Raw genomic sequence first — 12,719 nt, 5'->3', positions numbered from 1 at the left:
GCAAATTTAAAAAAGTGGCTTTACTCTCAATAGTCACCAGTGTATATTATTTATTGTTATTTTCGGAGTCGACAACATTTTAAATCGGAAAATTAAAAATCAGTTGTGTTATTTACATTTTGTAAATGGTGCTTTCTTTTCACTGAATATTAATGAGGGACTGATGCGGTGCGCATGCTCTGTTCTCCTATTGTTTCGGCGTTTTCATTCATCTCTGCAGGCAGCGCGAACAAAGGGGCGTGAGGGTCGCGCTCTGATTGGCTCCCGGCGAGGCCCCCAGACGCTGCTGTTCCGCGAGCTCCACCACAGCAGATGGACCTCTCGCGCTCTCCTCCTCCTCCTCCTCCTCCTCCTCCTCCTGGATGCACGCGCCCCAGCGATTGTTTCCAGCGGCGGGAGGGCGAGCGAGTTGACCGAGGAGTTTACCGTTAACGGATAACTAGTTCAGCCGCCACGGGCACGAAGAGGAAAGACGGGAGCAGGAGGAGGCGGAAGAGGACAACCGGAGAGCCCGCGTCCGTCGGGTTTGGTGAGCCGAGATAGATCTCCAAAAGTCGGCAGGAACCAGACCGAAGCGTCGCTGTAGCGGGCTGCTCGTGGGGTTAATGTGGGACGTGGACGTACGTGTAGTTTCATTACGTGATTGTTTGTAACGTAAAGAAGACTTAGACACGTTTTGACAACATTAAATGCACAACAGTGACATTTAATCATTTCACCAAAGCACGGGCGACACGTTTGTGGAATAATAACCTCGAATATGACGCGTTTGGGGTGTATTTGAATCCCATGCAGCGGTAATAGGCACGCGCCGTTACACTAGCCTAACGTTAAATGTTGAGCGGAAAGATGATCACAAATGCCCTATTTAGCCACATTTGGTCTCTAGCAGGGGAGTGCTGCATACAGCGGCGTGTTAGTATAAAAGGTTACGTAACGAGCAGATAGTTGAGATTCCTCTCCACGCACGCACACACACGCACACACACACAAGGCTGCTTAGACATAAAGTGAATATGTGTTAATGTAGGTTCAAGCTGCCAGTTTATTTATTACACTTGGCTAACTGATGCCACAGCAGCCCTGCTGGGAATGAAGGAAGAAGGTACACTTAAAACCTCCTCCATTAAGCTGATGATGCTCAGTTTGGGATTGAGGCCGTTTTAAGAGAGGCCTTTAATTATAATGGTAGTGTGTGTCTCCCTGCGTCTGGCTGGACCATAGTCTTTAATCACCTCAAATCTTCATGAAGTTGAATCGACGCACCTTAAACTGAACAGTGTGTGTTTATACTATTTACTTTATATTGTACTGCATTCACTTTAGGCACGTGGGTCTGGTGAACTATCGACTGAGTGTATTCTTCATATTTAATGAAGTATCCAGCCAACAAGGGCTGCAGTCAACGAGCCCATGGTGACCTCTGTAAGCGTGAGGTTGTTTGTCTGACCGACCTGCTCAAAGCACAGATGTCTTCAGTTCACCGTCGTAGGAGACTAAGAATACTGTGCACTGATTCATCTTTAAATAGCTGAAACGGTGCAGATTTTGGCCAAATGACAGGAACAATGATTGGCCCATTATCAAGATGGTTTCCGATAAGATTTTGACGTGGATAGACTAATCGCTGGAGCTCTACAGTCAACAAAGGGCCCCAAATAGTTTCTGTTTGATCTGGAGAATCTGGTCGCCATATTTAGATTCTTGCAACGTTGTTTTTGACAACCGCAGTGCTGTATGCCTAATGAGGAGCACGACACACATGCATACACACACACTATTTTTGGTTTCTGGAGCTCAGATGTTTTCGGTGTTGCTATGACAATGGTGACAATAGTGAGGCAGAGCTTTAGTAATGTGGAGGCTTGAGGCAGGGGTGGTGGTGGTTTTGAAAGCGGACTGGAGGAGGTTTGAAGCTATTCATCGTCCATTTCAGCCAAAGACTTTGACAGAGGAGGTTCAGAGACAAGAGGGCAGAAAACAAGCATGCTTGTGTGTCAATGAAAGACAGGGGGAGGGGAGGGGGGAGTCAGGAAGCTGTGGTCATGAGTTTTAATAGCATGGTATATGGCTTCTAGTCCTTCACAAGAGGATCACTAAAGGAGAAAGCTGAATGATAAAAACAGTCCAGACAGCACAGAGGAAAGAACTCCCTAATCAGAAAAAAAGTAAATAAATGGAGTTACTAAGACAGAGGGGAAGATGGAGGCTGAATATATTAGCTGATGTTGTAATGAGACACGGGGGGATTCAGGGAGTCGATGATGTCTACATTTGGAGCAGAGGAGCTTCCTGATCTGAGACAGGACTGGGTCAGTCTGACTGCATTCATATGCTGCTGTTGGCTTCACCAAAAGCGGAGACGGCGGCTTTCTGCAGTCTTAAATGTCACGGAAACCATTTACATGTGAACAAGGTGTTCTGGTTATTGCTGTCACTGGTTTGGAACCAATTCGGTTAAACGTCCAGGTGATTAACAAAAGTTATCCAGGCTTGATCTTCGAGAAGACTCAACATGATGTACAAAAGGTCAAGGCTAATGTATTGCTTTCTGAAAGCTCCACAAAATTTTATTTTCATATCAATAGTGCAAGAATGTTTGTGATTTGAGGCAACATTTGCAAAATGGTTTGTAAGAAGACGTCTGACAAAACATAAGTTACGTGGTTATGATACAGTATATGATATATTTTACCTAAGTTAAGTTACCTTTTGGACGGGATGCGCCTGTAGTTGCCATCGAGGACAATGAGGTTGTGTGCTCTTTTTTTTCTGTGAACTTTCGCATTTCAACAACCTGCGTTCTTTCAGGTTGATTCTATCATTTTTATACTCGGGAAATATTAAAATTTGAGTTATTTCAGGCCAACAAAATAAACAACAGGATTTATCATTTACACCTTGATGTAATACAGAAAATACAACAGTTAACTGAAAAAACATCAATAAACATTTTGTTATTTGAAGGCCTTTTGGCTCATGACAGCAGTATCTCTTCAAAGTTGTCGTCATTTTCCTCAAAGTTCCTTCAACCTCACTTCTTTTTAGTTTTCAACAGATAGATCCTGATGATATTTTGCCTTTAGAACAGCTGCTTATGTTTGGAGAACATCCAACATTTGAGATGTTGCGACGAAACAAATATTTTGATATCGTTTTGGCACCTTGTCTTGACATGTTTCAAAACATTGCATGTGGTTTTGAGAAAGCTCTTACGGTTTTAAGGTGAAAAACATAACATTTGCCTTTGGACAAAGTAAAAACTGCACACTAATCAAGCCTGGTTTGGTGCAAACTTATGTCAAACCTTGAACCGGGTTCACAATAGCGATTGATACTCCAGCAGCAGTTTTAAAGGTCAGATGTCCGATTTTCCTGTGGTAACATTGGGGTCAACTGTCGATTAGCTGTCGAGCTCGTTGACTTAAAATTCCTGTTGGTATTGTTGAGACACAATTACAACGTTGTCTTGGTTTGACAGTTGGCCACACGTCTGTCTCCGACCGCTGGCACCACCGGCCAATGAGTGCACGGTCGCAGCCGTATTAAAGACTAATGGCTTCCATTATGTAGCTGAATGGTTGATCTTTTTGAGCGCTTGACAGGGCTAATACTGGTGCTGAAATATTGATGGGCCCTGGCACGGGGCTGTGCTCATTGGTGATTAATATTTAATTTGGATACAATAACTGAACACATTTATTTCAGTGATTGACAGGCTCAGTTTATTTATCAGCGCTGTGTGTTTAAAGCTGCTACATTACGCTGCTTCTTAGATTGTGAATATCTTTGTTGACAATACAATGTTTAGTTATGTGTCTGATCTTGACGAGGAAAGAGAGGGGAAAAAAGTTGGTGTGTGTGTGCGAGCTATTGTTTGGGTGTGCATGTTAATACAGCCGTGATGTTTGAATTGAGGAAGTTTCAGGCCGTGCCGGGGCCAGTGTCAGTTTCCTGTGTGACTGACTGAGCAAAGGAGGAAGTGATTTTTAACGGAAGAGGAGCTCTTCCTTTTAAAAGCCCCCACTTCTCAGATCACAGTCTTCACTACGGTAAGATCACTTGTAGTCTTGTAACCGACGTTTATACCACATGACTTTAAGTCATGTGGTATAAACGTGTCTGTGCTCATACGTGTGTTCGTTTGTATGTTCCAGAGGCGCTGAATGTGCTCTGCTCTTGAACCAACATTAATATAATATTGAAAGATGAACGCAGACTGGATGTTCACTGTGGTGGATTACATGGCATACACAGTTTGAAAAGTCTGCAGATTAACGTTAATACCGTATGGAAATGAAAGGAAAAATTCACTTCACAAAAGATACGCAAACAACACTTAAGACTCTTAACTGTAAAACTGAATGCTAACAATGATTCCAACAAGCAGATGTTTTAGCGGGTAATATTTAGCAGCCTGCTAACATTCGCTGATTAGCATTAAGCTATTAAGACTGATTGGACTGTTATCAGTGTTTGCAGGTATCTGGTCATAAACCAAAGGTTTTCTGCAGATCAGAAACATGTATTTGGATGTATTGTCAGGGGCCCATGAATATCTCGACAGAATTTTGTGCCAGTCCGTCCGTCCAGCTGTTGTTGAGATGTTTTACTGGAGAACGTGAAATCTTTAGAGGAAAAGTCAGGATCGGCAACGTCATTAACACGACAAGTATCTGCAATCCATCAAGCAGTTGTCGAGATATTTCACTCAAATCTGAAAAATGTCAACCACATGTTGGCAACAGATGAAAGTCAGTAGGATTCACCTTTCACATTCACTTAATGGCAATCCATTCAATATTTCCTTTAGATATTTCAGTCTGGACCAAAGTGGTGACACGCTGACATTTCCATCCACAGGTTGTAGTTAAAATCTAAAAAATACAAATGCCTACATTAAAAAAAAAGTTCCTGAGCTAAACTAGACAACACATCCTTTACAACCGTCTCTCTTTGTGTGTGAAATACAGAAAAAGTGAGAAAACAAGATTCATTGCAGGACATAAAATGTTGAGACAGAAGTTTGTTTTTTTAAATAGTTAGCGATAAACTATGAAGCACGTTCTTCAGACGCGAGGACAGATGCACAAACGATCGGCAAAGACCGGAGGGAAGGGAAGCCCTCCGCGGTGATGGCCGACTGCCATTCTTTTTAAACAGCTGCATGTGTGCGGAGAGACACTTGAGGCGTGAGGAGAGCGCCAAAGGGGGCCAGGAAGGCAACGCTATAATGTAGGAAAGGGGAGGAAGAGAGCAGCTGTCTCCCTCCATCATACACCAGATGTTGTGACTGCGTGGCGGCGGTTTAACGGTTAACTATGATGTTGATCTCTCTCTTTAACGAAAATGCATCGACGGGAAACTAGATAGAATCTGCTGTTATCATTGTTTACTGTGTGGGGCTTTACCTCCTCCTCTTCCTGCCATCCCTCTCCTCACCTCCTCCTCTCCAGTCTGCTGGTCATGAGGAGTCATGAGACGGAGGGAGAAGCTGTATCAACTCTCTGTGTTGCCTCTTTGTCTCTCAGCTCCTCTCATGCTTACTGAGAATGGATGATCCAGAGTACGGGGTTCAGATCGGAGAGAACAAGTTCATCAGGAAGTAAGGACTGAAAACCCTTGCTGTTTCTCTTGTACAAACACTTGCATGGAACTGTATATTGACCTCTTTATTGACCTTTTGATATGTTAAAGTATACACAGTCTTTCTGGAAACCATTTTCTAAGCCAACATGCATTTATTGATCTATTTAAAGGTTCTCATACAATATTCAGAGCATTAATGTAGTTTTGCGTGTCACTTCGTCGCACACAGCTAGCTAGCTAATGGCCGCACTGTTAGTGCCGTTACCAACGTTAGCTGTGAGCCGTCGCCATGTTGAGAGCCGTGTAGAGTCAATAGTTATGCTCTGAATACTGTGTAGAAAACCTTTAAGTACTTGACTTGAGTATACGCAAGTTTATTGGCTCGCTACAAAAAAACCCAAAAGAGAACATTTGAAAAGATTTGATTTAGTCCTGTTCTAAAGATACCGTGTCCTCTGTCTGAAAATCTCATCAGCAACAAAAAGACAGTTATTATTATTATTAATATTATTATTATTATTATTGGATAGTCGGGATTCTTGAACCCATTTCAAACACTGTTACTTTCTTCAAGCATACTTTTCAAAGGCTAGTTTGACAGCAGGAAATCAATCAAACCACATACAACACTTTGTAGAATGGAGTATACATGATACACATACATATATTTACGTGGGCTACAAAATGTGTGAAATCAGTGGCATGCTGCTTCAGCATTTCCTCCTCAGTGATTCAACATCTCTGTCTCCAGGGCAACAGTCCTCTCGCATCTGAAGACGTACAACTTCTACTATGAAGGACAGAATCTACAGCTCAGACACAGAGAGGTGTGTGTATATATATGTGTGTGAGAGACTACTCTTCTTTTAATGGGTTTTGAACAGAAGCATAATAATAATCCCTGTGTGGTGTATCCCAGAGGGGTAACAACAGTCTACTGTGTGTGTGTTTGTGTGTGTGTGTGTGTGTGTATATATATTTATTTATTTATTGACCAAAGCTCCTCTCTCCCAACAGGAAGAGGGGGAGTTGATTGTCGAGGGCTTGCTGAATATCTTTTGGGGTCTGCGGCGACCAATCAGGCTTCAGATGCAGGATGACCACGAGCGAATCCGACCGCCCCCCTCCTCCACGTCCTGGCACTCGGGTTGCAATCTGGACAGCCAGGAGGGGTAAGAGGTCCAGACGGATCCAGTTACACCCCGCTGACCGGAAATGGTGATAGAGCAGCAGGGGGCCGATATAGATTATGTCGAGGTAGCTGATGAAAAAAGGAAGTTTGATAAATCCTATTGGCAATGGTCCAAGGACACACTGCTGGATTTAGCCCCTAGCAGATCAATTTGTGTCAATAGGCTTGAAACTCCTTTTTTAGCTCTGTAATCCCATTCATCAGCGAGGCTATTCTTGTTCCACAAACAAAAGATATTGCGGACATGCAGCCGACATTTGGGGACAAAATAACATCAACACTTCATTAAAGAGGACGTTAACTTTATGGTGTCTAATTTGCCTTCCAAACCACAGCTTAAAGTTGCCTTTCCTCAGGTTGGATACCAGTCAGCAGCTTAAAGAGTTCAGGCTATCAGGTTTCGATACTCAGAGTTTTGAAACAACACACTCAAACGCAGTTATTGCTGATGCTTCAATCCCAAGATATAGCGAAACTACTTTACATATCAAAGGAAATACTCTCACGTATCCCCGAAAAACTGCATCAACAAAGAGGAACAGCCGCCACAAGCTGAAACTAACCAACGGAGATGTGACGTACATGGTGTTTCAGTGGTGAACAAAATATTTTTGGGTGTGTCTTTACAGTCTGTCTTTTTTTCTTTTCTTTTTTTAAAGTTCCCCAAACGGCACAGAAGGTCAACAGACGACACAGCAGAGCCCGCCCACCGTGGAAGTGACACCGCCTGACAGCCAACCAGAGGACGCCGATGTGATGGAAGAGCAGGCCGAAGGTCAGTCGCTCCCCTCGGCTGTAACGAGGATCGAGTGAACAGCAGCATACATCGATGCCAAAAACAGCGGAATCGTTACGTCATACATTTTCACTCCTTTTGTTTGTGTTGGCTCATCAGTTCCCAGGGCAAAAAAAAAGAAACGTTGCATTAAGGGATTGAGATCAAATTAAAACAAATTTAAAACACGACCAAATCTCTAATCAACCCTCAGCTGCTTTGTATAAACATGCCATCGCTGTCAGAGGTTTGCATATGACAACGGCGAGATGAGATGGAATAAGAAGTGAGTGCCACGCTCCCATGTTTGCTTCATCCTGTTACACAATAATTACTTTTTTCTCTTCAGTGGTAGAAAGTTACATTTACTTAAGTAATGTACTTAAGTACAAATTTAAGGTTTACATTGATCTCTTTATCAGTTACTAGCTACTTTTCAGATTTGGATCATTAATACAAAATAAACATTAATCTATAAAATATCATAAGTATAAAAAGTAATTCAAATCAGCCCCACTTTTACCAGATGCAAGATTAAAGTGATGAACACATTAATGCATCATAATATTTCAATTCTGAAAATTACCTACCTGCCTTTACTTTTGGTACTATAAAGGTATTTTGATGGCAATACTTATGTACTTTTACTCAAATCAGACACAGAAACAACTTAATTTATCGATAGATAGATTAAAAGTAACTGTGTGTCTTCATGTTTAAGATTCTGAACAATAACTGAAGTTATGATTTATTGTGTGGACAGAGGACAGTGAGAGCTCCGCTCAGCTGCTCAGGACGAAGAGCGATGCCGGCGTCTTGAGACGGGGCCAGCGGCGGTCACCGAGCGACCAGAGGAAAATCCGACGCCATCGCTTCTCCATCAACGGACACTTCTACAACCACAAGGTGATGCCTGAAAAGCCTGCGAACCATGTCCTGAGAGTTTGCGTGGTACTTTTTAAACGCACGCTGGCTACGGCAGTCATGATGCCTGTAAAACCTGTACACGCAAACAAAGTCATGTTTTTGATTTTCTCAGACGTCCGTGTTTACCCCGTCTTTCGGCTCGGTCACTAATGTCCGGATCAACAGCTGCATGAGGACACCACAGGTGCTCCGGGTTCTCCTCAACAAATTTAAAATCGAAAACAGCCCAGACGATTTTGCGCTCTACCTCGTCCATGCAAGTGGAGGTGAGTGGGAATTATTCCGTCTTTATTTCTGTGGCGGGGGAGAAATGTCAATGAAGGAAAACCCCACTGTCTGTTAATCAATACCTTTTGTGGATGTTTTCAGAGCGCGTGAAACTGAAGCGGAGTGACTACCCGCTGGTGCTGAGAGTGATGCAGGGCCCGTGTGAGCAGGTCTGCAAAGTGTTCCTCATGGAGGAAGACCTCGTAGAAGAAGTCACGTATGATGTAAGACTGAGGCATGAACGTGTCTTACTCCTCTCTTCTGTGTCTCCTGTATCCTCTGATTTACCTCATGTCTGTGCTCTTTTCTCCTCCCTCCCACCAGGTGGCGCAGTATATCAAGTTTGAAATGCCCGTCCTGCGGAGTTTCATCACCAAACTGATAGAGGAGGAGGACAGAGAGGTGCTGAAGCTCAGGAGAAGGTACAAGGAATAGTGGTACTTTATATTGTCCACGGAACCGTCTTGGGTCTCTTTTCTTATGGCCGAAGTCTTCTACATGCTCATCAGCTGTTACACACATTAATTCATTTTTTCCCCATCTGCATTTGTGTGCTTGCACTTGCAGATATACGTACCTGCGCTGTATAATTGAGAAGCAGCTCAGCTGTCTTCCAGAGGGGGCGACGTGTATGTGATCCACCCGCTGGACTGTTAAAAGCACCACACCCTCCGCTCGGCTGTGACTGAGCCGTGACCGAGGATCAGCCAACAAGTACCCCGATGTATGTGTGTCAGCGATGATCCGGCTCCTCCTGAACAATGGAGCCTTTTTACGTTTTTTTCTTCTTTTTTTTAAATCATCCGAACGATTAACCCTGTAGACCAAACTTTGACATGCTGTATTGTTTGCATGTTAAGTGGGAACCATCTCAGCAGTAGTCTTCAGACCCAGTCGTATCGCTTAGTCATCGCACACAGAAACACCTCCCAATGCAGAATGAGCCCACAAAGCACAGACGTCATGTGATATTACTCTAATCAAGTGCCTGTTAAAAGGTTTCTCCCAGCACAAAGGCACACGCTTCGATCCTGTGTTTTGAAGTAATACGGAAGTACAATAGCACAACGCCAGACCACAGTCATGCTCTGAAAGGCTTGCGTGCCTTTTATGTTCCTCTCTGTTTGAGAATTATTTTTTTTAAATTATATTGTAATTTAAAGGAATGTTATCGACTCCCATAATTTGATCTTGATCGAGAAATTCCCCGCGGGGGATTATCAACGGTCGCCCGAGCAGATAATCTGTTTATGTTGTGACCGTCGGTGGTTGGATGGGCGCAACCGCTGAGGTTGAAGAAATATGTTTGACATTTTGGGAAAGCGTTTTCCCGCCGGGAGTTAGATGTTTTGTAGTGTATTTTGCATAACAGCAGCTGGTTAGCTCAGCACAAGCACAAAGACTGGTAACAGCTAGCAAGTCAGCCCACCGGCACCACTAAAGCTCACATATTGATATGTTCTATATCTCATTTGTTTCAATCTCTTCCAAAAAAACAAACAAAGTGAGCTGTGTTACACTTTGTTGTTTTTGTGTGCAAGACTAAACAAATAAAGTGTTGAGCTTCGGAGATGCTGGTGGGCAGATGTTGTCATCTTCAGACACGGCACGGCTAGCTAGCTGCTACCAGTCTTTGTGCTAAGCTAAGCTAACCGGCTGCTCGTGATAGCTTCTTATTTGCTTTCTGGTATTAATCCACTCATCAAACGTTCTTTAAGAAATAAAAAGAGCCCCCACGACCACACACACACACCAAAACTACTCCTTTTTTTAAGGAAAGAAATTCCACCCTGAAAGAAGACTCTTTGCATTCCTGCCTTAACTATTTTCAACATCATTCTTCACATGATGACTCCTGGTAGGCGTTTGGGCTGGCTATTTTATTTGTAATTTGTTTACATTACACAGAACAACGCAAGTGAAATCCCACAAGAGTGTGAATCATGCCGACCATCTCTCAGACGAATGTTGTAAAAGTATGAATGAGCATTATTCAAAGCAGGATAGTTTGCCTCCACGTGTACAGCTCGTTGCTTTTGGTTTGCTCGATGTCGCCCAACATGGTTGTTCTAACATCTCGCCGTACAGTGCAAAGTGTGAGAGTGTGCATGTTGTATATTTTTTGGTGTGACTATTTTAAAGACTTGCCTGCTTTTTTGTATTGTCTTTTACAAATATGATGATCTTTAAAAATGTTGTGAACTCATGCCACGACTTGCAAAATGTAGTTTTTTTTCGTACCATGATTGTTATTTAATAAAAAGTCATCCTGACGTGTGTGTGTGTGTGTGTGTGTATGTATACGTGTATATATATATATATATATATATATATATATATATATATATATATATATATCCATCTCCACTACATTTATTTGACACTTTTACAGTTACCATTTGAAATACCTACTACAAATCTCCCCAATAGTACACAAAGTATCAAAACATGTTTCCACGTTGACAAATAATAATAATTTAACGCTTTGCATGTATCCATTAGTGATACTATCTCATATATGTGTGTGTGTATATATATATATATATATATATGTGTGTATATATATGTATATATATATATATATATATATATATGTGTATATATATATATATGTGTATATATATACATATATGTTTGTAAATATATATGTGTATATATATATATATATGTGTGTGTATATACACACATATATATGTGTATATATATGTCTATATATACACATATATATGTGTGTATATATACACATATATATTTACACACATATATGTATGTATATATACATATATATACACATATATATGTGTGTATATATACACACATATATATATATATACACATATATATTTACAAACATATATGTATATATATACACATATATATATATATATATGTATATATATATATGTGTATATATATATATATATATATATATATATATATATATATATATATATGTAGTCAAAGCTGCATGAGAGTTTGTTAAGTGTTCTGGTTCGTTAAGTGTTCTGGTTTATTCACTAAGTGGTTAGATAATTCAGACCAAATGTAGGACACTAATGTACACACACACACACACACACACACACACATGTATTTATGTGTGATGTCGGCGCTACAGCAGCTTACTGCCACCCAGCCAATGAGCAGGTTTGATACGGTGATCCACTCCAGCTGATGGAGATTGTCTGGAGGGTAACAGCCCTGAAACGCACTTCTCCCTGTTGGAAGAGTCTGAGCAGCCTGCGAAGAGGTTCATCATCATCATCATCATCAGCTTTGTGTCCATCACAGCCAGTCAACAGGTGAGTGTTCGCTTTTGTTTGGACTTTTTTGATATTTGAGTTGAGCTGGTTTCAACACTTTACAGTGGTAGAATGGTACTAAGTATTGTACTTAAACACTTGTTTCATGCTGTTTACTCCACTACATTTATTTGACACTTTTACAGTTACCATTTGAAATACCTACTACAAATCTCCCCAATAGTACACAAAGTATCAAAACATGGCTCCACGTTGACAAACTATAATAATGTAACGCTTTGCATGTATCCATTATTGATACTATCTCATAGTATATGATGTTTGAAAGGAGCCATTCTAAGCCGGAAGTATTTTGACTTTAGATACTTTCGCTTCATTCTGGTGATAATAATTCAGTACTTTTACCAAAGTAACATTTTTACTTCAGATCTGAGTACCTCTCCCACCACTGTTTGGTTTCCTCTGCTGCTTTTGCGAGTTAATTGTTTTTGTTTGTTTTATTTCATTGCTGCACAACATTTGGGGCCTACTTTAGTACTACTCGTACGCTGGTAAACCAGAGGGCTGAAATGTTCCATCGTCGGTGCTGCTGCAGCTTTAATGTGGGAGTCACTGGATTATTGTCAGACTGAGTGACCTCATGTAATTATAGCTCAACTCATCTTTTCAGAGGACACAGATTAGTCCACGCACTGTTTGTTGACGG

General features: G+C 41.5%; 1 protein-coding gene across 3 annotated transcripts; it reads left to right on the top strand.

Moving 5' to 3' along the window:
* Window positions 1–287: 287 nt before the first annotated feature.
* Window positions 288–11,023, top strand: rassf2b (Ras association domain family member 2b). Of its 3 annotated transcripts, none has more exons than XM_034541248.1 (10): window positions 288–529; window positions 5,532–5,605; window positions 6,341–6,416; window positions 6,607–6,761; window positions 7,441–7,556; window positions 8,320–8,462; window positions 8,596–8,749; window positions 8,853–8,974; window positions 9,075–9,172; window positions 9,318–11,023. In XM_034541248.1, exons 2-10 carry the CDS (start codon window positions 5,553–5,555, stop codon window positions 9,385–9,387), a joined length of 987 nt encoding a protein of 328 aa, XP_034397139.1. In that variant the 5' UTR covers window positions 288–529; window positions 5,532–5,552; the 3' UTR covers window positions 9,388–11,023. The 3 variants fall into 3 exon arrangements, with proteins under 3 accessions (XP_034397139.1, XP_034397137.1, XP_034397138.1); XM_034541246.1 differs by having other exon boundaries at window positions 311–620; XM_034541247.1 differs by lacking the exon at window positions 288–529 and adding an exon at window positions 696–4,052.
* The last annotated feature ends 1,696 nt before the right edge of the window (window positions 11,024–12,719 follow it).

The sequence above is a fragment of the Cyclopterus lumpus genome, chromosome 9 (genome assembly GCF_009769545.1).
Source record: "Cyclopterus lumpus isolate fCycLum1 chromosome 9, fCycLum1.pri, whole genome shotgun sequence".
In the NCBI taxonomy this organism is placed as follows: Eukaryota; Metazoa; Chordata; class Actinopteri; order Perciformes; family Cyclopteridae; genus Cyclopterus; species Cyclopterus lumpus.
This window is presented reverse-complemented; position numbering and strand designations above follow the sequence as displayed.